The sequence below is a fragment of the Acinonyx jubatus genome, chromosome C1, assembly GCF_027475565.1.
Source record: "Acinonyx jubatus isolate Ajub_Pintada_27869175 chromosome C1, VMU_Ajub_asm_v1.0, whole genome shotgun sequence".
In the NCBI taxonomy this organism is placed as follows: Eukaryota; Metazoa; Chordata; class Mammalia; order Carnivora; family Felidae; genus Acinonyx; species Acinonyx jubatus.
The window spans coordinates 185,859,375-185,884,934 of record NC_069381.1 but is presented as its reverse complement, the minus strand read 5'-3'; the positions used below and the strand labels follow the sequence as shown (position 1 = coordinate 185,884,934).

Here is a 25,560-nt window from a genome sequence, read left to right as displayed (position 1 = left end):
GCCCCCCTGTGAAGGAGGTATCCAATAGACAAGACAGGCAGCTGGAAATCTTCAAAAGGCAGGTTAGAATAGAAACACACGTGGGAAAGCATCATTTCATATACAAACAGTGGTGAAGTCATGAGATCACCACTTCATAGAGAGAATAGGCAAAAGGCAAGATGGCTAGGCATGGATCTGGGAATATAATCATTCAAAAGGTGAACAAGACTAAATATTAGTAAGAGAACTAGGAGGTTAAGCAGCATTGCTAGAAAAATATAGTTATAGAGGAGGATAACTACCAAATGGTTCAGAGACAAGAGAAACTGTAAGAAATAAAAACAAGGTGTTGCAAATACTCAGAAAAGAGTACTTTTTTAAAAAAAGATTTTAAGCAATCTCTACACCCAATGTGGGGCTCGATATTACAACCCCAAGATCAAGAATTCCATGTTCAAATCTACTTCTGAAATCATTGTTGCACCATATACTAACTTGGATGTAAATTAAAAAAAAAAAATAGAATTGCACGTTCCACTTCTTTTTTTACATAAAATTTTTTTATGTTTGTTTATTTTTAGACAAAGACAGAATATGAGCTGGGGAGGAGCAGAGAGAGTGGGAGACATAGAATCCAAAGCAGGCTCAGGCTCTGAGCTGTCAGCCCAGAGCCCGGTGTGGGGCTCAAACTCATGAACCACAAGATCATGACCTGAGCTGAAGTCGGACACTCAACCAACTGAGCCACCCAGGTGCCCCAAGAAAAGAGTATTGCTAATGAAAAAGTATGGACAAAATTTTTTTATAAAACCAAATAAAAAAAATAAAAGCAGACATAACAAAACTCTAAAACCAAGTATTTTTAATAATATATTTAAGAATACACTTTATTTCTGTTTAAATTCCACAATTTACAAGTGGTTGTGTTCCAAAAGATACTTCACAAATCACTTGTTTGAAATTCACAAATAATTTTCCATCAAAAAAATGTTACAGATAATGGATAAGTTTCTAGGTTAGCCCACAGTGTCAAAACTATCCTATAAATTTGTAGTGCGATGTTACAAAGCAGAACTGGGGTAAATGAAACAAAACAAAATATTTTTTAGAATACCATGATTTCTGGCAGCTAATGAAAATACTTACAGACATAAAAAGGAGTAGGTAGAACATTTTACAATTAATTCTGAAGGATACTTCAGGGAACTTTAAAGAGCTTTAGAGATTGATGCCACTGGTTTTATACTATTTCCAGTTTCACTTTGAAATGTTTGAAATTTTTTTTCTTCTGTACTATCTCACTATCACTATTATACTTGGGGTATTTTTGCACATTGGGTAAGGAGAAAAACTGAGAGATGAAAAAAAGAAAGAAGGGGCACCTGACTGGCTTCAGTCCAGAAAGCGTGTGACTTTTTTTTTTTTTTAATGTTTTATTTTATTTTTGAGAGAGTGAGAGAGACACCATGACTGGGAGAAGAGCAGAGAGAGGGGGAGACAGAATCTGAGGCAGGCTCCAGGCTCTGAGCTGTCAGCACAGAGCCCGACACGGGGCTCGAACCCACAAACTGTGAGATCATGACCCGAGCCGAAGTTGGATGCCCAACTGACTGAGCCACCCAGGTGCCCGTGGAAAGCGTGTGACTCTTGATTTCAGGGTTGTGAGTTTTGAGCCCCACATGGGGTGTAGAGATTACTTAACTAAATAATTTAAAAAAAGAAAAAGAAAAAAAGAAAGAGCACTAGTTTTCCTATACTTAACTAAAACCAAGGAGAAGGGACATAAAATTCTACCTATGTACAAGTATAAATGGGTGAGGAAAGGAAGAGGAACAGGGAATTTCCTGAAGTGGGATTTCTTGGCAAAAACAAAGAAAAAACAGGGGACACCATTCTTTAAGTATTACTAGATTCAAGTCATTCACCAATAGATATTTGCTGAGTAATAAGCACAGTCGAATTTCAATGAGTAGAGAAAGTATAATAGGTCTTAAGATATGTACAGGGAGGATAAGCTATATGTAAGTGACTATTCCTATAAAAGATATTCTTAAAGTCAGAGTTTCTTTCGGGGGTAGGACCATTATTTTGCCTTAAGGAAAATCGGTTACTGTGTCTGATTTATTTTAGAATATAAGACCATAAATGGTAGGTATCATAGATAGCACTCTTGATTAATTTATGGCATCAAATGTATTGGCCAATATATTAAGGCAGCTTTAAAAAGATTTAAAAACTGGTACTTGAATTCCATCTAAAACTTAGCCACTAAAAACAGGTGGCTACGATAAAACAATCACAATTTAGTATACACATGATTGCCAATGACTCAACAATCAACTATATTGGGTATTTCACAGACCTGTCTTCAAAAAAGGAGATACCAAGTCAGAAAGGTAGGGTCAGAAAGGTGGCCAGAAAGGAAGGGTTTTTTTCTAGAAAAAGATACTGGCCTAAGAACCTAAGGGTCCAAGAAGAATAGGTTATAAAACAAAAACTTAAATGGTTGCTAAGAATTCTAAATATATCTAATATTAGCCCTAGTCTTGGTAAGCAAAAGACTAAGGGAAAAGAACTAAAGCAAAAGACTAAGGTACTGTTTCAATGTACCATAATGGATACAAGAGACAATGCACTGCACATAAACTACAGTATAATTTTATGATTGCAAATTATGCTTTTCTTTGAAAAATTACAATTAATTAAAATAGGAATCATCTTAGATTTAGGCCAAAGAACAGCATTTAACATACACAACCATTTAAAAATCAACTATATTGTGTACAACAAAGCTTTGTATATAAAACTTTAACATTCTGAAAAAGAAATAATTACAAAATGTCCCCCTTCCTTCATGAGTAAGCAATTCTGAAACAATAAAAACAACAAACAACCCACCAATACCCTCATTATCTTCAAGAAATAATTAAACAGCCATTGGAACTCACCTAGATTATCTCTCAAAGCACTAGCGTCTTCATGAGTTTTGAAGTTATAATTTGGCACCAATTTAAGTCTCATGCGGGAATAATTTTCTACATTAGCTAGTTTCCAGTGAACTGGATTTTGTTTCCTATGAATATTCATAAGTAAACAAGTAAAATTACTTAGTTTGAAGTTACAAAGATTGATTGAAACAAAGTAAGAAAGTAAGAAAGTTACAAAGATTGATTGATTGAAACAAAGTAAGAAAGTATTCATATTAAAAACATTCATATTCATTATCTCATTTGACCCAAACAACCCTGAAAGAAAACTAATGAGAATATGCACAGTTTCAGTTTATACATGAAGAACCTAAGACAGGCTAAATTATTTGCCTGAAATGCTATGTTGTTTACAGGTAGCAGAAATAAGAACTGAACATAAATCTTCACCTTACAGCTTGATAGATTTTACTTTTTAACTGTTCAACGATAGTTCTTAACTAGGTATACAATGAGTTTATTCCAAACGCACTGTTCAAAATAAAATAATAATTTTAGTACAAATAAAGAGAGTATAATTACAAATAGATCAAATCTAAATGTAAGAGCTAAAACTCTTTGAAGAAAAGATAGGAGTAGGGGTGCCTGGGTGGCTCAGCCGGTTAAGCATCTGACTTCAGCTCAGGTCATGATCTCACAGTTTGTGGGTTCGAGTTCCGCATCAGGCTCTGTGCTGACAGCTCAAAGCCTGGAGCTTGCTTCGGATTCTGTGTCTCCCTCTCTCTCTGCCCCTCCCTGGCTTGTACTCTGTCTGTCTTTCAAAAATAAATAAACATTAAAAATTAAAACAAACAAACAAAAAAAGATAGGAGTAAATTTTCATGACCTTGGACTTGGGTATGGTTTCTTAGATATTATATCAAAAACACAATCAACAAAAGAAAAAAGACAAACTGGACTTTGAAATTAAAAACTTTTTGTGTACCAAATGCTAGTACCAAGAAAGTGAAAAAGACAATCTACATATTTACAAATCATAGATCTGATAAGGGTCTATTGCTGAGAAAAAGAACACTTACAACTTAACCAAAAAACATCAAACAATCCAATTTAAAAATGGGCAAAGAACTTAGACATTTCTCCAAAGAAGATATACAAATAGCCAACAAATGAAAAGATACTCAATGTCACTGGTCATTAAGAAGCACATATCAATGGGGTGCCTGGGTGGCTTAGTTGGTTAAGTGTCCGACTTTGACTTACTAAGGTCATGATCTCACGGTTTGTGAGCTCAAGCCAGCGTTGTGCTCTGGGCTGACAGCTCAGAGCCTGGAGCCTGCTTCGGATTCTGTGTCTCCCTCTCTTTCTGTCCCTCTCCCACTCATGCTCTGTCTCTGTCTCTCTCTCTCTCTCAAAAATAAACATTAAAAAAATTTTTTTAATTAAAAAAAAAGAAATACAAATCAAAACCATAACATAGCCCTTCACATCCATTTGCCCTTCACATCACATAATAAAAAAATTGAAAAATTTTAGAAATACTGTTAAGGTTGTGGAGAAACTAGAACCCGCAAACAATGCTGATGGGTATGTTATATGATGCAGTTGCTGTGGAAAACAGTTTGGCAATTAGTAAGTAAGACATTGGATTATCACATGACCTAGTAATTTTGCTTATAGGTATACACTTAAAAGAATTGAAAACAGATGTTTGGAAACAAACAGTGTTCACAAATGTTCAAAGCAGTACTGTTTACAAAAGCCACAAGAAAACATCTCAATGTCTACCATCTGATGAATGAATAGACAAAATGTGGTTTGGCTATTGAAGAAGTGCTGATACATGATACAATATAATGAAAACATTACGCAAGTGAAATAAGTTGGACACAAAAGGCCACATTTGTAAGATTCTATCTATATAAAATATCAAGAATAGGTAAATCCATAGAGACAGAATACAGTCTGGTGGTTGCCAGGGACTGGGTAAAGGAACAATAGAGAGTGACTGCTTAATGGGTCCCAGGTTTCTTTCAGCAGTAATGAAAATGTTCTGAAGCCGGACAGTGGTAATGATTGCACATTATGAATGTACTTAATGTCACTAAATTGTGTATTTTTAAATGGTTAAGATGGTAAAGTTTATATTATGTGTATTTTGCCACAATAAGAAAGGTGTGTGTGTGTGTGTGTGTATATATACGTGTGTGTGTGTGTATATATATATATATTTAAATTTTAATATTTAAATTTATAGTATATTATATTACAGGTATATTTAAATTTTAATGCCATAATTTAAAAAATTTGTTCCAATACAATCATGTAGGAAAAGAAAGAAGCTGACAGCCAACAATATTTTAACAGTTTATTTACTTGATCCTAAGTCACTTCTATTTTGCTGATTCAGCAAAGTATGACTTAGGATCAAGTAAATAAACTGTAAAATATTCAAACATATAACATCACTAACTCCAGCTCAAAGAGGCAGTATCAAGAAGAAAGAAATAAACTGATTCAAGACTTAAACTCTATATCACAGTGTAAAAAGAAGGGAAATAACTCCATGGTGAAAACACATATATGAAGCTCTGAATATCCCAGACCTGTAATTCACAAAAAGACAACCAAATTAATTAAAAGCAATTTTTTGTAAGTTGAATGTTTTAAAAATTGAATTGCAGAGGTCACTGGCTCAAAAAGTTCTAGACAGAAGTTATAATGAAGAAAGAATATTTAATAAATGATATCCTCCTACCTTTCAGCCCAAGGTCCCCTTTCAGATGTAAGATAGAGCTGTATTGCCTTCCAGCGTCTCAGAGTGACTAACTGTTGACTGCTAAGTTGTTTAAGCATATTATTATACCTCAAGTTCTCTTGGCGTGCTTTTCGATTAAATGGCTCCACAAAAAACTCCTGAGATAGCAATAAATAATAGCCTTGAATCTTGTATTTACAGGTATATTTAAATTTTAATGCCATAATTTAAAAAATTTATTCCAATACAATCATGGAAAAGAAAGAAGCTGACAACCAACAGTATTTTCTTATTTCATTAGGATAATTTTCTTTCATGAAGCATACTACTCTATTATCTGTATTTTGTAAAACTTTAAAAATCTAAACAACAATAAACATGTGAAGAGCTTCAAAAATGATGTACCTCAATACAGAATTTTAAAACTCAGATTTATTAACCTTATACTGTCAAGTAAAATGATCTTCCTTTGGAGTCTTTTGGTTTTTAAGGCACTGGAATGAAACTCATTCTTAAATAAAGTAGAAGGAAGAGTAACCACATCCACAGCTACTACTGGGGATCTACAAGGCAAGGCCAAAGACAAAAGAAATCCATAGGGGAAAATCTCTCACAATGAAAAACTTCATCATTTGAATTGCTGCTCTCTGAATAATATCCTAGTCAGCAAATGAATTCACAAACTTATTCCAGTTTTCAGGATAAAATTCACTCTGATAATAGGCTCTATCAAGATATAACTCAGTCCTGAAATTAAGTTTTATAGTTTTCAAAAAGAAAAGTAGTAAGACTGACTCAAACAGATATTCATCTATCAGGAACTAAAATAACAGTATTTGTTTCACAAAATCAATACTGAATTATGTTAAAAAGAACAGTTACAGACATGGATTTAGATGTGGGTTTAAAAGACATCTTTCAGAGAGGCAATACAGCACAGTGCAGTTAAGAGTTTAGAGTTAGGCCTGGTACAAATCTTAGGTACTTAATTCTCTGAGGTCCAGTATCTTCATCTCTAAGATGAGGCTGACAATATTTGTCATCAAAAAATATTAAGATTTAAAGTACTTAATACAGTGCCAGAAAAGTAGCAAGCTCTCAATAAACTGTAGCTCTTATTCCTATAATTGTTACTATAATTACTAGACCTTTGTGAAATCAATGATTTGGTATTATTAAATATTTAAAACAGGTCAATGCTAAGAAAATTGAAGAAGTCATGACAACTCCATTATAATTAAACATCAATTTCACAATTGGTGAAGTTCAAGCAATAAGAATATTCTAAAGTTAGTTTTACCCAGAAAAGCTAAGGATGAAGTTACAAAGAAGGTGCTGGTTGGAATAGAAACTAACAGAACTTCTATGAGAGCAATAGAACAGTATTTTAAGCAGTGCCGCATCCAGTAATTCCACTTATCCTAGTAAAGCCATCCTGAATAAGCATAAACATATGACTATAAGGATGATCGATGCTACTTAAAATGAACATTGATAAATTAGGTCCAAAATTGGGACATAAATTTAATTATGTTCTAATACATAATATAATGGAAAACTACACAGTCATATAATGGCATGGAAAGATGCTCAGAATAAGAAAAGGAGCAGTAAATGAAAAGTGTGCCATTTTTATATACATTAAAAAAACCAAAATGTTAATAGTGGTGGATTACAAATGTTTCTTTTTATACCTATTAAGGAATAAATGTATTTTTACTTGATCATCTTTGTTTCATCAGTGTTTTGCCTGTACATATTTTATTCGATTGATATCTAAATATCTTATTCTTTTTAGAGATATTGTAAGTAGTGCTTTTTCAAAATTTCAGTTTACAATTGCTCATTGTTGGTATATAGAAATATGACTAAATTTTGTATATTGTATGTCTTGCAGTATTGCTAAACTCATTAATTGTAGGAGATTTTTGGTAAATTCATTAGGATCATCTACATAATAATATTATCTGCAAACAGTTTTATTTCTACCTGTCCAATGTAAATGACTTTTATTTCTTTCCCTATTCTTAATGGATTTGCTAGGATATATAGTACAACAGTGACTAGAAGGGTGGTGAGAGTGGACATTCTCAGCCGGTTCTCTGCTTACAAGGAAAGCACTCAGTTTTCCACCTTTAAATATTTAAATATAAAGCTAGCAGGGTGCCTGAGCCACGTAGTTGGTTAAGCATCAGACTCTTGATTTCAGCTCAGGTCATGATCTCATGGTTCCTGAGCCGGAGCCGTAAAACAGGCTCTGCAATGAGAGCATGGAGCCTGCTTTGGATTTTCTCTCTCCCTCCTCACATGTGCACATACATATGCACATACATGTGCATGCTCTGAAAATAAATAAACTTTAAAAACAAATATGAAGCTAGCTGTAAGATTTTTGTTGAGATTCTATTTCCAGTTTTCTGAGAGCTTTGACCATAAAACAGATGAGTTTTGTCAAATGCTTTTTCTACATCTGATAAGATTAGTTTCTTTTTAATAAATATGAATTTAGTCCATTACCCTTATATTGGCTGACTATCAAATGTTGAAGCAATCTTGCATTCTTAGGATAAACTCTACCTGGTGTGATGTATTACTTTTTTATATATTGCTGGACCTGGTTTCCATCAATGTTCCTAAGAGATATTGATCTGTAGTTTTCCTGTACCATTTTTGTGATTTTTAAATTCCAGTATAATTAATATACAGTGTTATATGAGCTTCAGGTGTATTCTTACACTATTTTTGTATGGTTTCAATAAGGGGATAACACTGTCCTCACATAATGAGTTGGAAGTGATTCCATTTTTCTGTTTTCTGAAGAGACTGTGAGGAATTGGTGTTATTTCTCCATTGAATGTTCAACAGAATTCACCAGTGAAACCACTTGGGCCTGGAGTCTTCCCTTTTGGAACATATTTAAACTGTAAGTTTAGTTTCTTTAATAGGTAAAAGACTAGGTTATCAACTTATTATTGAATTTTGGAAATCTGGATTTGTCAAGAAATTGAGACATTTAAGTCATCTTATTTATGTGCATAGATTGGTTTGTGGTAGTACCTTATTATCATGTTGATGTCTGTGAATGAGTGGTGATATTCCCCTGTCATTTCTGGTAATGGTACTTTTTCACTTTCTTTTTTTTGTTTTGTTAATCTGGCTAGAAGTTGACCAATTTTATCAACATTTTAAAGAAGTAGATTTTGGTTTTATTAATTTTCTTTATTATTTTCCTGCTTTCAGTTTCATTGATTTCTGCTCTTATTTTTGTTTGTTTCTTATTTAGAAACTAGTTTAGTTTTCTTTCTAGTTTAAGGTAGATACATAAATTATTAATTTGAGGCCTTCTTTTCTAAAGCAAGTATTTAGTACCATCAATTTTCTTTAAGCACTGATATATACCCAGCCTCCTTAGAGATATGAACTATCAGCCTAATAGACTTTTTACGTATCCACTATGCATAGAACATTTTGATATTAACTTTTTTGTTACTGATTAGTCTTTTTCTTTCAATTCTGAAATAATTTTCAAATAGGAAACTGCATTTGTTTTCAAAGTTGACTTATTACTCTCATTTTAATATCAAATGCTTGAAATCAATATAAAAAACTAGACACTAAAAACATTTAATAATTTTTACCTGAAACTTAAGCTTGCTTTCTCCTCCTTCCCGGTCTCGTTTATGCATATTCACCATTAAGGCTTCATAACAATCCTTCCAATAAAGTGCCATGTTCTCATGACCACCATAAAATGTAAGGGTTTCATATTGCTTCATGTAAGGCACAATCTTACAAAAATAGACATATATACACAAAATTTAATACATACTTCTAATAAAAATGACAATAGAAAATTCACTCAAAATAGATAAAACTTACATATTTTTCAATGTAAACTTGCCATTCATTTGAACTGCAATATTCTTGAAAATCTTCAAAAAATGAAGAACTACCATTGGTAAAAGGTAAAGAAGGCAGGTGCAAGTTCATGAAGAGAAGCTCATAAATTTTGGAAACCAGGGTACGGATAAGGGGAATCAGAAATGAGTAGATTTCAGTCTGTTCCTTGATTGACTGACTTAGAACATGTTCCAGCTTCCCTAAAATGTAACATGCTTCATCCTGATTTTCAATCACTTTGGTCTGAAGAAGGGTGTTTAGCTTAGCTGATGCCATTGCACAAACCTGAGGAAAATAGTACAGTGAGAAAGAACAAAATAAAGCAGACATTTAGCAAAAGATCTTTGGCTCTTCAAGTTTTGTTTGTTTAATAACTTTTTTTTAATGTTTGTTTATTTTTGAGACAGAGACAGAGCATGAACAGGGGAGGGGCAGAGAGAGAGGGAGACACAGAATGTGAAACAGGCTCCAGGCTCTGAGCTGCCAGCACAGAGCCCAACGCGGGGCTCGAACCCACGAACTGTGAGATCATGACCTGAGCTGAAGTTGGACACTTAACCGACTGAGCCACCCCAGTGTCCCTGTTTGTTTTTTTTAATCAATTATAAAAGCAGAATATACAGAAAAGGTATAGTGGATAATTAATCACCCAAATGTCTATTCCACTCTTCCTAATAGTGTGCAAGGACAGAGGAATTATACTAAATTTTTTTTTAATGTTTATCTATTTATTTCTGAGACAGAGAGGAGACACAGAATCTGAAGCAGGCTTCAAGCTCCAAGCTGTCAGCGCAGAGCCCGATGCAGGGCTCAAATCCACCAACCTTGAGATCTTGACCTGAATAGCAGTCAGATGCTTACTCAACTGAGCCATCCAGTCAACCCTAACTTTTCTACTTTTAACTTAAGGTTCTACTGCTGAAGCTTTTCCATTCTCCTCAGACTTTCCAAATCTTTAACTTTAGTTTTTGAATCTGACTAAAGCAGCTTAATTCTAATAGAGACCAACAAATATAAGAAAAGAGGCCACAGGGGCACCAGGATGGCTCCGTCAGCTGAGCGTCTGACTTTGGTTCGGGTCATGATCTTTGGGTTCATGAGCTCAAGCCCCACATCGGGCTCGCTGCTGTCAGTGCAGAGTTCGCTTCAGACCCTCTGTCCCTCTCTCTCTCTGCCCCTCCCCAGCGTGCACTATCTCTCAAAAATAAACAAACATTAAAAAAAAGAAAAAAGGGCATAAAATTTCATCATACAGGAAATACCAGAACTAATAATTCTGGGCTTTTTTGCTATGTGTTTTAAAAAAAAAATTTTTTTAATGTTTATTTTTGAGACAGAGAGAGACAGAGCACAAGCAGGAGAGGGGCAGAGAGAGAGGGAGACAGAGAATCTGAAGCAGGCGCCAGACTCTGAGATGTCAGCACAGAGCCTGACACAGGGCATGAACCCATGAACTGCGAGATCATGACCTGAGCCAAAGTCGGATGCTTAACTGACTGAGCCACCCAGGCGCCCCTACTATGTGTTTTTTAAAACACTGTTTATATTGGGGTATCTGGGTGGCTCAGTCGGTTAAGCGTCTGACTTGGCTCAGGTCATGATCTCACAGTTCACGGGTTTGTGCCCCACATCGGGCTCTGTGCTGACAGCTCAGAGCCTGGCGCCTGCTTTGGATTCTGTGTCTCCCTCTCTCTCTGCCCCTCCCCTCCTCATGCTCTGTCTCTGCCTCTCAAAGAATGAATAAACATTTAAAAAAAATTTTTTTAAGTAAAATACCGTTTATACAAAACGTTAAACATCTAGTGCTTTGCTTTTAACTTAATATCATGGTATTAAATAATGTTCATGTTTATTTAGAAGTATAAAAATATTTCAATGAATACAAGATAATTTACTTGACCACTGCCTTAATTTTGGATACGTACACATGTCACATACAGATACATATGATCCCCCCTACCCCCATTATAAAGAGCACTGCATGAGGGTCACTTGAGAAACTACAAAAAATACTGATGCCCTATTTCCTCCTTTCTAATATAATTACTATGGGTGATGCCCCACAAGGTAATTTCATGTTCTCATCACTGGCTCAGGTAAGACAACTGGGGGAAGAGGAAACCAGAAAAATGGAGATCATATGCTGCATCTAAATAAATCAGCAACCACCTAGTCCTACTTTAGAGACAAGCTAGGAAATGTTGACATTTATGTGACATCTTCTAATACATACACACAGGCAATTAACTAGTAAGTATGAGCCACACAAGACAAGTTTGTAGTCAGAATGGCAAAGAACATTTATTATAACCCCTATAAGAGAAGAAGTTGCTTTCCCAGCCTTTAACATGTACAATAACCTCAGAGAAATGTGTTTTTATTCCTGAGAGAATAAAATTAAACAACTAGCCAGTAAAAAATGTTTTAGGTTACTAACTACTGGTAAACAATCCATAGGTTCTGTACTCTTTACTTAACAAGTATTTATAGAGGCCTACTATGGGACAGGCATTGAAATATTTAATGGTGAACAAATTAAACAAATAGGTATTTATGGAAATTTCATTAAAGAGAAACACTGAGAGTAATTATAAGTGGGAGAAAAAAAACAACCCCAAAACCAAGAGTTCTCATATCCACCTGGCATGCTGGCTGCAACTGCTTTAACAGCCATCAGGCTAATATTAATGAAAAGGCCCCAAAAACTACTTTCATTCTCTCGGTAGAAAAAACCCGAGAATACCACCATGAACATCCATCAAGGCTGTTTGGTATTTTACATTATTATTTTAGGATATACTTTTAGACTAGAAATACTAGACAAAGAGTGTGATTGTTTTTTTAAATACATATATTTTCAAATTACATTTGAATGGATACATAATTCAAGGTTCCACAATCCATGTGTCAGCAAGCAAATCTTATTTAGCTTTTCTGTGTTTTCCATGTTTCTACAATGAATATGTTACTTTTATGATTAAGAAAAAAACCCCACTATTTTAAAAAATTTCTTTTGCGATTTTAATTTTATTTTTATTTATAAAAATAGCGCACAACTAGGGGAGGGGAGAGAGGGGGAGAGAGGGAGAGGAGGGGGAGAGAGGGAGAGGAGGGAGGAATGAGAGAGAGAGAGAGAGAGAGAGAGAGAGAGAGAGAGAGAGAGAGAGAGAATGAATCTCAAGCAGGCTCCACACTCAGTGCAGAGCCTGATGCAGGGCTTGATCTCATGACCCTGGGATCATTACCTGAGCTGAAATCAAGAGTCAAACACTCAACTGACTGAGCCACCACTCAGGAGCCCTCCAAAAAACCCAATGTTTAAAAAGTTAGTAATATGGGGAAAGGAATTCAATATAATTGTAAGAAAAAAAGAAAATAAAATTATCAAAATATATGATGTTTTCAATCATCTGAAAAAGATAAGTGCATAGAAAAATATTGACAGTTATTTCTTCTTGGGCTATGGGATGATGGATTTATTTTCTTCTCTTTATGGTTTTGTGTATTTTCCATAATGATCATGTTTTACTTTTACAATTAGGAAAAAATATCTATTGAAAATATGGCCTTTTAAAAATATGGCAATCTTATGGAATTTTAACCTCTCCATGTTATCAACATTACAGTAAGTTTATATATATTAGAAACCATCCCCAACCCTACCCCTTTGCCCCAAGTACTTGAAATTCCAAAATCAAAAGGAAATTAAAAGGGCCGGGTAAGTAGTTATGAGATACATGTCATGATTAACTCAACCCAAGTTCTCCAATATAAACCAAAAGTTGACAGACTAAAATTCATGTGCAAATTTTCCAACCTGTAACATTTTTTAAAAGAGTTTTTTCTTAAGTTTATTTATTTTGAGAGAGAGAGAGAGAGAGAGAGAGAGAGAGAGAGAGAATGAATGGGGGAGGGGCAGAAAGAGAAGGGGAGAGAAAATTATGAGAGCAGAGCTTAACAGAGGATCATGACCTGAGCCAAAACCAAGAGATGGATGCCTAACCAACTGAGCCACCCAGGCACATTCCCCAACCTTTAAAATTTTTAATTAAAGATAGAAATAATAAATATTCCTTGAGTCCATATTTTATTTATCTGTGTTTTGAAAACCTAGCACAATGCTCAAACTTGGTAGGTATTCACAGTAAGCATTTGATTAATTAAAAAATGAGGTATAATGTAAAACTGTGGATTAGTAAAGTAACAGAAAAAGATTTGAAAGAAAAAAAAACCTCAATTTTCCTCAAAATATAAGCCCTAAAGTTCACATGTATGAGTGACAAGTATAAATAGTCTAAGCAGGTTGTGTACTTCCTAGCTACAATACAGATGATATAATACCTCCTAATATAAGCTATGTATAAATCCTTTAAAAGGCAACGTTGAAATTATATTGAATCAGGAAGAAACCATCAATGAGCTGCCTCTGAAGCTTCTTTCTGATTAACAAAACTGAAACATATATGCTTTTGGAACTAATAAAAAAATTAAAATGCTGAAAATTATTACCATTTAATATTAAATTATTAAATATTAATATATTAAATATTATCATTTAGTTATTACACAAATAATTCCTATACTGCATACAAAGTACAAAAAATAATGCAAATGAATTGACAAACCTGCACATTACCCATTCCAATGAATCCTAGAAGTAACTGGATTTGAACTTGAGAAAGTTGTGCCAATACTGAACTTTCAGAATACCAAACTGACAGACCATCGAAGAGCAGCATCAGATCCTCTAAAAGCTATCACAAGAGAAAAATTGAGAAATAAAAACATTCCATCTTAGAATCAACTGATGAGTTCTCCCCAACAGTAATACACATTATAAGTGTTTTCAAAACTAGTTTAATGTACAAATGGAAAAAGCCAAGAGAATTATCTTAGTAATAGCTAATGAAATTGGTTAACTGTTTATCCATGTTTGTTAAATCCAATTAAATTTTAATGCTCCAAAAAGGGGGTACAAAAGTTTTTTTTCCTTGAATAAAGTGCTTGACTACAGAAAGTAATTTCAAAGTGTTATTTATTGCTGTACCTTTTCAGTCCACATGTTTGAATTAACAAGCCCCTCTGACTGCAGAAAGTCCTGTATGATCAGGATGAGCCGCAAGGCATTTTCAGCAGTTACTGGATTCGTGTTTGATTCTCTGTTTTCCATGACTGCCCATTCTAACATCTTCTGTAGCAAACTAAATGCAAAACAAATCCTCTTAAAACCATTTTCAGCTTAGAAAAATAGTAAAATATGAAAAAAGTCAATTATTTGTTAATATGACTGTATTCCTAAAGATACACTATCACAGGCAGGGATCCAAGGACATTGTAGATGGTATCTAATAACAATGAAGCAACTTTTTAATCTCTGAAGTATCTACCCTCAATAAGTATAATACAAAGGCAAAGTAAAAGTTATCTGTTCTACTTGACTATAAAAAAGCTATTAAAATATTTCAAATTCCAGTTTCTATAAGATAACTAAAAGTTTCTTTAAAGCTCTAAATTGGGAAGGCAAGAAACGGCTTATTATGTCTTGCAGCGGGTCTAGCCCTGCAGAGAACTCTAAATGCTTTAGAGAAGTAATATCTATGAAAACACTATTTGCTTCCTTTAGCATGGAAATCCTCAAATTTGGACAGACTTAGAACACAATGCACTGAGTGCTTAGATATTATTAAAACTATTTTAAACAATAAGGAATATGTAATCCCTTAAGCCCAAACTAAAGTTTTAAAGTTGGAATTACTTTTGGACTTCTCTCTAGATTCCACTAAAATGGCAACAGAGAGGAAAAGGAGCTGAGTACAAAGTTTCTCCTTTTCTCTCACTACACCTACTGAATCCTGAATAAATGTTCAATAAATAATATTATCTTAGACTCCAGACCACTCCAAAAGGAGAGGGTAAATCACCAAATAAATGCTTACATTAATTTTATTTCATCTGATGGTCGAAGTAGTTCACTGGATATTCCTGGTTTAGTTAGTGCTGAAAACACTTGTCCTCGTTCAATCCAAGTATTATTGTCTGACTTTTCTAGTCCCTTACACATTACATAGTTCAAAATATTTGTCAGTAATTGAAGAAGCTCCTCCTCACATCTCTGTAAAATAAGATAAAGTAATATTAAATTATTGGAAGGAGGAAGTATTAAAAGCACATTAAAAGAACCATCCTATATAGTGACTGTAATTATTTAACATATTTTTAATGTGTCTTATGAACCAGGAACTTTGCTAGGTAGGCCCTAGCAATACAAGGATGAATACAACACCGGTTTTGCTCTCAAGACACAATTTAGTGACTTCTAGGCTTCCAAAATCTTGTATCTTGAGACTTAGAACATGAGTATAATATGAAATTGTTAACAATCACACAATTCTAAGGACTAGAAATATATCATAGATGCATGAAAATAAAAACAGCTTTTGGACAAATAAGGAATTTTACCTCTTGGCTTTCAAGTAACGACAAGTCATCACTAAACCCCATATCATTTGTGATGCTGCTCTCTTTGTCAGATGGCACAGAAAATGATTTAGTAGATTCTATTGGGGATGGTGTACTAGGCAAGCTGTCTGGCATGTGACTTCCACTGTCGCTCAGTTCACACGAGTCTATTCCACTGAAATCTAAACTCAAATGTGAAGGATTATTATTCCAGAATTCTTCTTGATTCTCTGATTTGAAAGTTAATTCTCCCACAGAACTATCTTCTTGAAATAATGGTGTGTTTGAGTCTAGAGAGTGTCTATCCTCTAAACTCCACTGATCGGAAGACACATTAGCTGAGCCAAAAGAGTTGATTTTTTCCTCATCAGTCTTTTCGTCGAAGTTCCTCTTAAGATCTTCACCTACCACATTTTTATCATTGTCTTTCATTGAAAGAGCTCTACTGTGCTTATGAAGAGTATTTCCATTTTCAAAATTTGTTTTTAAAAAGAGCCTAACCAAAGTGTCTTGCCAACCCACTTGTTGAGATATTTGATGTGCTGCATCTGGCTGGGACTGCAAAATCTGTAAAATCTGTGAAGAGATTAAGAATACAAAACTCGTCAAAAAGTACACAGTACTTCACATCAAAACCAGTTTCTTCCCAGTTATTTTAATGACAAAGTAATTTAATGAGAAACTGTGGGAAGATACACTTTCAAAAGATTATGCTCTTAACTGGATTACAAATTATCTGGAGGGCACACACTGTGTTTTTTTTAATTTTTTTTTTTCAACGTTTATTTATTTTTGGGGCAGAGAGAGACAGAGCATGAACGGGGGAGGGGCAGAGAGAGAGGGAGACACAGAATCGGAAACAGGCTCCAGGCTCTGAGCCATCAGCCCAGAGCCTGACGCGGGGCTCGAACTCACGGACCGCGAGATCGTGACCTGGCTGAAGTCGGACGCTTAACCGACTGCGCCACCCAGGCGCCCCTGTGTTTTTAACTAATCTGCATATTACTCATTGTACAGAGTACTTAAATATTTGCTGAAAGATAAAAAGAAAAAAAATAAAATGATCCTCCACACGTCAACACTCATGTTATTAATTTAATTTGGTCAGAGAGAAAATATACATAGAATGAAGGTACATATAAAATGTAATAAAGTTATATCCTCTCAACTAAATACCTTCCATGAGCCTACTACATTTCTTTAGCAAATACTGAATATCTACTATGTACCAGGCCCTGTTCTGGCTCTAAGGTTAGCAGAGTAAATATGACACACAAATACTTCAATAGAACCTAGATATCCCAAGAATGTTTCCCCATCTCATTTTGTTTTTATGGGCAAAGTAAATGGCTACTTTTGCAAAAACTCTTTTTTTCCCATTAATTCTATCTCGAATAACAAACAAAATAAAAACTATTTTCTTTATTTATTTGAAAGAGAGAGAACGCAAGCAGGGGGGAAAGGAAGAGGGAGGAAAAGAGAGAGAGGGAGAGAGGGAGGGAGGGAAGGAGAAAGAGAGAGAGAGAAAGAGAGAGAGAGAGAATCTTAAGCAGGCTCCACACTTAGCATGGAGTCCAAAATGGGGCTTGATTCCACAACTCTGGGATCATGACATGAGCCGAAATCAAGAGTCAGACACTCAACCAACTGAGCCACCCAGGCACCAAAGAAACTATATTTTAATTTGAAAACACTAACTCCAATAAAATGGATACTGCTATTTAGCTGGAAATAGAAACTGAAATTAAAGAATACACACAGAAATGTCAATGAGTATAATCTCTACTATCCAACTCATTTCCCATTTTTGGATTAAAACAGGTTCTCAAACACTGTCAGGTATTCAGTTAAGACCCTTAAGACATTTTTATCACAAAGACAATAAACTTCTATGTAGATGAAAAGAAAGTTTGCTCCCAGTATTTAGAAAATCTCTTTTATCTCTGACAAGTTTCATAGGAGATGAATAATACTGATAGGGACTTTAATATCAATGGCTCTAATGCATGCTGATGCTAATATAGAAAGCAATTAGTCACAATGAGTCACAATGATGTGATGTTTTCCTTTCCTTCATTGTGATAGGTGAGCTACCACTATTCTAGTGATAGAAAATACCATTTTTTCCCCACAGCAAAGAAATTTTCGTGATTTCATAATTTTAAAATTTCCATAAGGGGCGCCTGAGTGGCTCAGTTGGTTAAGTGTCCGACTCTTGATTTCAGGTCAGGTCACGACCTCACAGTTTGTGGGTTTGAGCCCCCCATCAGGCTCTGCACTAAAAGTATGGAGCCTACTTGGGATTCTCTCTCTCCCTCTCTCTCTCTGCCCCTCCTCCTTCACTGTCTCTCTCAAAAATAAACTTAAAATAAAATATCCATAAAATTACTTATTTTATGTTCATTTTATATACATGTAATGGATAAAAACTAGGCTGCACCAAAAGTTGTTTTCAAACTGAAAGGAAAGGATCAATCTATATGGCCTGCTTCAAGGACAATATGGTAAAATCCATCAAAATGCAAAATCTGAGTACCTTCTGAGACAGCAATTCCATTTCATGGATTAGGTCCTACAAATATATTACCAAAAACAGGTAAAAGTATATGTAAAAAAGTGTTCTTAACGGAAGTTTATTAACATATAAATGTAGGAGACAATCTAAATGTCCATGTACAGGGAACCAGGTAATACTTCATACAATAGTCATAGAATGAAAAACTCTATGAGGCCAGTAAAGAGAAAGATACATATACAGACTTATAATGGAAAAATACTGTAACATAACTAAGAAGTAAAATTAAAAAGAAAAACAAGAAAATAAATAGTGGTCAGAGGTTAACAGCAGGGAAGACAGAAGGTTATAATTAGGAAGAAGCACGCAGGATAACTAGTTCTTGACTTAGTTAAAAGTTAAAGGAGTACATTCTCCTTGCTAAGTCACTCTTGCTTTTCCACGAAGTTCAAAAGATTAACTCTAAAATATGGTATTTGAATTAGAAATGGTTTTTATCTTTGAAAGTTCTTGACAAACTATTCTCTTGTAATAAATCTTCTACTGGGGCAAGGGCATATTTCCAGGTGACTACATGAGGCTAAGAAGAACACATTTTTGTGGTTACATGAAGTTAATTCACCTCAAAAAAGGAAACTATTTAAAAATCGTGCCATTTATAAAATAACAGATATTAAAACTTATACCTGGTATAAAATACTCAATATAAAAGCTATTCACAGTATGACAATATTGTTACTTCTAAAGTGTATTTCAATTTTTTTAACATTTACTTTTGAGAGAGAGAGAGAGAGTGCGAGTGGGGGAGAGGCAGAGAGAGAGGGAGAAAGAAACTGAAGCAGGCTCCAGGCTCCAAGCTGTCAGCACAGAGCCCGACATGGGGCTTAAACTCATGCACCACGAGATCATAACCTGAGATGAAGTCAGACGCTTAACCAACTGAGCCACCCAGGCACCCCTTTAAAGTATATTTTAAAAGTTCACTAACCTTTCTGCAGATAACCACCCTGACATTTATATGTGTCCTGTGAGATATATATACCATGGACAACAGATCTTTGAAATTAATAGCAGGATCTACGGTGGGGAAAAAACAAAAAGTTAAAATTAAATTCCAGAGATAGCCAAAAAACTATGAGTGATGGTTAATGAAATAACTGTTTTCATTTTTATTTTATTTTTCTTGCTGTCAACAATTCACAGCCTTTGGTTTTTTCTAGCTTTGCTAAGATATAATTGACATAAAACTGCATAAATTTAAGGTGTAAAACATGATGATCTGATATTCGTATATATTGTAAAATAATTACCACAATAAGGTTAATTAACATCCATCACCTCACATAGTTACCATTTTCCTATCATGGTGGTAACTTTTAAGATCTGCTCTTAGCAATTTCAAGTCCATAATACAGCATTGTTAACTATAGTCACCATGCTGCACATCAGATCCCAGAACTTATTCATCTTATAACTGGAAGCGTGTACCCTTTGACCACCTCATTCATTTGCCCCACCTCCCACCCCACCCCAGCAACTAGCAATCTGTTCTCTGTTTCTAGGAGTTTGGTTTTTTTTAATTTCTCAACATACGTGAGACCGTACAGTATTTGTCCTTCTCTGACTTAATTTCACTTAACATAATAATGTCTTGCAGGTTAATGTGTTACAAATGGCAGGATTTCCTTCTTTGTTGTGGCTGAATAATATTGTTTTATATATACATATACACACACACATAACACATTCTTTATCCACTCATCCATCAGCAGACGCTTAGGCTATTTCCATGTCTTAGCCATTATAAACGATGCTACAATGAACATGCAGATAATTCTTTGAGATAGTGATTTCATTTTCTTTGGATATATACCCAAAAGATGGATTGCTAGATCATATGATAGTTCTATTTTTCATGTTTGGAGGAACCTCCATACTGTTTTCTATAATGGTTGCACTAATTTGCATTCCCAGCATCAATGGACAAGGGTTCCCCTTTCTCCATAACTTCACCAGCACTTGTTATCTTTTGTCTTTTTGATAATAGCCATCTTAACATGTAAGACCTGCTATCTCCTTCTGGTTCTGATTTACATTTCCCTTATGATTAAAGATGTGGAGCACCTTGTCATCTACCTGCTGGCTACTTGTATGTCTTCTATGCAAAAACTGTCTATTCAGGGGGCAGCTGGGTGGCTCAGTCATGATCTCACAGCTCGTGGGATCGAGCCCCCCTCAGGCTCTGCGCTGTTGGCGTGGATCCTGCTTGGGATTCTCTCTCTTCCTCTCTCTCTCTGCCCCTCCCTGCTTGTGCTCTCTCTCTCTCTCAAAATAAATAAATAAAACTTAAAATAAGTCTCATCGGGTCCTTTGCTCATTTTTTTAACATTTTTTTATTTTTTGAGAGAGCGTGCACATGTGCATGTGCACGCAAGTGAGGGAAAGACAGAAAGGGAGGGAGAGAGACTCCCAAGCAGACTCTGAGCTGTCAATGCAGAGCCCAGCGTGGGGCTGGATCCCACAAACCATGAGAGTGTGACCTGAGCAGAAACTGAGTCAGATGTTCAACCGAGTGAGCCACCCAGGCACCCCCTTTTGCTCATTTTTAACTGGATTTTTTTTTGCTATTATATTATATGATTTCCTTACGTATTTTAGATATTAACCTCCTCTCAGATATTTGAGTCACAAGTATTTTCTCCCACCCTGTAGACTGCCTTTTCATTTTGTTGGTGGTTTTTCTCACTGTGCAGAAGCTTTTTAGTTTGATGTTGCCTCACTTGTTTATTTTGCTTTTGTTGCTAGTGCTTTTGGGGTCATATCCAAAAAGTCATTGCCAAGACAAACGTCAAGGAGCTTTTCCTTATGTTTTCTTCTAGGAGTTATATGGTTCAGGGTTTACATTTAAATCTTTAATCCATTTCAAGTTAATTTTTGTGAGTAGTGTGAGATAGGGGTCCATTTTCATTCTTTTGCATATGAATATCCAGTTTCCCAACACCATTCATTGAATAGACTATTTTTCCTCCACTGAGTATTCTTGGATCTCTTGTCAAATATTAGTTGACCAGATATACACTGTTTTATTTCTGGGCTCTCAATTCTGTTCCAATGGTGTATGTATGTTTCGATTACTCTAACAGTTTGAAATCAAGAACCATGATGCCTCCAGCTGCATTCTTTTTGAAGTTCTCTCTCAAAGAATGAACTGGGGGTAACAGTTACATAAATGCTGAAATAACTCTCATTTAAAACAAGGATTATACATATGTTTAAATCTTGCAAAGAAAATAGATTTAGAATGTTTGACATTCTCCTGAGTAAGCCCTAACTGTTCTTTTCTTTTATTGCCTGAAAATACTATCCACACTGTTATAATATCCATATTATTTATCTTTTTATGTACATATCTTATATCTTATGTACTTGTCTTATCAATGAGAAGGTAAACCAATCAAAGCGAAGAACGTTATCTTATACCTTTTAAACCCCCAGCATCTGACATAAACACTATAGTTTGTCCTAAGTACTAAAAAAGTTTTATTAAAAAAAATGAGAAGCAAAAAAGAATATCTGAAATTAAGGATTTACGCTCCCTAAAGAAAAAGATAAAATGTTTTGTATGTATTTTCTCTAGCATCTTTTCCTTATAGAGAACTCAATTATTTACTAATCAATCAGTAAGTTTCTACTGAAGGCCTATGGCACTATGCTATGCCCTGGGGAGATAATAACAAAAAAGATAGATAAAAAATAGTACCTAATGAAGCCCTGCTGAATCAAATAACAGGTAATTTAAAAAGTAACCTGAGGAAGGAAGGGAAAAAAAAACCTTCAGGAAAAAAACTGAGAATATCAAATACAATTATGCTACTATGAAGAGCATTTCTTAAATATATCAGTATTATCAGCCTTAGTCATACCTGTATTTATAATTTGATTGGTGAGGCTTTTAATGAGATTGGCATTAACGGGTGCTTCATTAAGAAGAAGTCCCAATCCTGAATAGCCAACTTCTCTGAGCCGAATGCGCTGTTTACTTCGTTCATAAACATTCGTGCATTTCAACATTTGTTCCATAACCTGGTTACAACAGTAATATATTTTTCTCAACACAGAGAACTAAGGACAGTCTGTCACTATTTAAAATAATTTAAAATTTCCTTTTTAATGGCTAAGGCTTAGATGGAAACAAACCCTACAGCCTCCAAGAAGAACAAAGATATGTTATGAAAGAAGAAAAAGATACTTCTAGATCAATCTCATAATTTGTATAACACTTATGTAACAGTTATCAAAATAATTTTCGAGAACAAGGAAACATTTTGTAAAGGAAAACAACCATATACTAAAATGGGAGAATGAATTAATAATCCCATACCTCTTGCAGTGAGATCAACATTTAAAAGTGAAACACTGAAACCCTACGTACAGGGTAATTTTGGCAGAGTATCATGAACAATCCATATAAGGTCATTTTTGGAGAAATAACATTTAATCTCCATAAAGGAAAGCTTATTTGGGCAGATGCTTTGAAGAACAGCCATGGGGGGCACCATAATTGATACTCAAGAGAGCCTATGCCAGATCATTTTTATTACACCCTTGTTTTCCAAAGTTTCGGGATTCCAAACACAGTCAATCCAAACTTGACCCCATAAGTAGACTTTATAACATAACACTAATGATATAAGAGGAAACAACTGCCACAAGCAATTAGGCATAATGAGTAGAATAAATCATGAAAAGTAGAAATAGGACCAGTTCCTCTATTTTTTAACAAAAAAGGTTAAGTGGGCAGCTTCAACCGAAGCTCAAACTGACTACTTTGGATAGCTTAACAAAATATTCAATATCCTCTGACAAGTTACCAACCTCTCTGGCCTCAGTTTCTTTATCTGTAAAATGGGAATAATAATATTCACTTCATAAGGTTTTTGCAAGGACTAAGATAGCTAATATATGAAGAATATATTACTACCTGACAAATAGTGGTGCTACATAAAGTCAGTTATTACTATTAACTGCTAAATGTCTGACCTGCCATGAAGACCCATGGTAAGTCAAGAGACAGAACAAAACGAGTGAAAGGGAGTGGGAGGTATAGGCTTCCAGTTAGCTCACAGGAATAAAAGGTACAGCACAGGGAATATAGCCAATGGCATTGTAATACGTTATATACTGACAAATGGCAGCTAGACTTGAGGTGAGCAAAGCATAATGTATAAACATGTAGAATCACTACGTTGTATGCTTAAAACTATTATAATACTGTGTCAATTATGCTGAAAAAAATTTTTTTTAAAGAAGGCAAAAAACAGATGATAAGTTTTATACAGAGAATGATATAACCAAGTAGATTTTCCACTGAAATAATTGATCAGATATCCATACAGTTTTTAAATATTCAAACAATAAAAACACAAAAAATATGTATCAAAACAAACTGAACAGCTTAAAATTAGATAGAAGTAGGGATGAAAAAAGAATTTACATTCATAAAATGAATATTTACAATTCATATACTCACAAATATCCCCAAATATAAAGATGTTTAAGAAATGTTTATACCTTAAAAATGATTTCTCTTAGTCTGTCAGAGTACTTCTGATTTAAGAGCAAGGCATAAAGTATGTCAGCATTTCCTGGTTCAAACAGCAGTAAGAAAAGCTGACCTCTAGTTGGGCTGGTACGCAGGAGACTGAAGAGCATATCCAAAATTCCAAAGAGCTTTTAAAATTAAACAACACAAAACAAACAACCACATTCATACATGGAAGCACAAATACAGTCATAAACCACAGTTATTTATCTAAATCATATATACCCTAACGTTGTAGCTTAACTGGACTATCTGATGTCTTATGAAATAGCCCTGCCTCCTACCTCCATTATGCTTTTGGCTTGTTTCCTTTTGTGTTATCCTCTCAACCCACATATTCACCTGCTGAATATACCTATAGTGCTATAACCACATGAAAAGCCATGTCTTCCATAAAGCCTTTCCTGGTCTCCTCAACATGCAATATTCTCTTATGCAAACCTCATAGGACTTTGTATCTCTCTTACAAATATTATTATATTCTTTTTTTGTTTGTTTCAAGATTATTTATAAAGCTCTCTTACTTACCCTTGCCTCCATTAGGCTAAAAGAGTGATATAACTCATTATTTTATACCTATAATATCTTACTATGATTCTGTGTAAGTAAGCTTTCAGTAAATAACTCTTTGACTAAATTGACCAAGAAAACACCATTGGCAATGAATCACAGCAGGTGGCAATACAGCTATTATGAAATAAGGTAACTATTATTACTCTAAATAAAAACAAGCTTCTGAAGTAGTCTAACCTTACAGAGAAACAGCATAAGTTAACTCATCTATATAATATTAATGATGAAGTCCTATAAGCACTGAGTACACAAAGAATACTTCATCGAAAAGCACAAAATATTTGAGTCAATATAAATTAAGGCTGCTCAAGTTTGGTGTTGAGAAAGAGCACAGAAATAGCAGTAAATATACTTGGGTTCTATTCCTAGGTTTGTCAGCTGTATGACTTTTTAAGTCACCTAATCTTTCTGAATATATACTTCCAAATGTGCAAATGGGAAGGTTACTTCCTGGTCCGTATATTTAAAAAAATTTTTTTTATGTTTTTTAAATTTATTTTTGAGAACGAGACAGAGCACAAGCAGGAGAAGGGGAGAGAGAGAGAGAGAGAGAGAGAGAGAGACGGAGACACAGAATCCAAAACAGGCTCCAGGGCTCCAATCTGTCAACACAGAGCCTGACACAGAGCTTGAACTCACAGACTGTGAGATCATGACCTGAGCCGAAGTTGGATGCTTAACCAACTGAGCCACCCAGGCGCTCCCTTGTCTGTATATTTTATATCAGTGGTTTGCAAATTTTACCATGTGCCACAATCACCTGGAAGACTTGGTTCAGCAGTTTTGCATTTCTAACAAGTTCCCAGGTAATTATGGTCAGGAACCATACACTGAGAACCACTGT

General features: G+C 34.8%; 1 protein-coding gene across 7 annotated transcripts in view; it reads right to left on the bottom strand.

The window, feature by feature from the left end:
- NBEAL1 (neurobeachin like 1) overlaps positions 1-25,560 on the bottom strand; it is a 164,982-nt gene that overhangs the window by 60,507 nt on the left and 78,915 nt on the right. For all 7 annotated transcript variants that reach the window (XM_053215576.1, XM_027053013.2, XM_053215575.1 and 4 more), the window contains 11 exons: positions 24,113-24,271; positions 22,465-22,624; positions 19,530-19,618; positions 16,027-16,602; positions 15,504-15,679; positions 14,615-14,768; positions 14,193-14,321; positions 9,547-9,852; positions 9,306-9,455; positions 5,668-5,825; positions 2,931-3,055 (listed from right to left, as the gene is read on the bottom strand). In XM_053215576.1, coding sequence (XP_053071551.1) covers positions 2,931-3,055; positions 5,668-5,825; positions 9,306-9,455; positions 9,547-9,852; positions 14,193-14,321; positions 14,615-14,768; positions 15,504-15,679; positions 16,027-16,602; positions 19,530-19,618; positions 22,465-22,624; positions 24,113-24,271 — 2,182 coding nt within the window. The remainder of the gene's footprint in view (positions 1-2,930; positions 3,056-5,667; positions 5,826-9,305; positions 9,456-9,546; positions 9,853-14,192; positions 14,322-14,614; positions 14,769-15,503; positions 15,680-16,026; positions 16,603-19,529; positions 19,619-22,464; positions 22,625-24,112; positions 24,272-25,560) is intronic.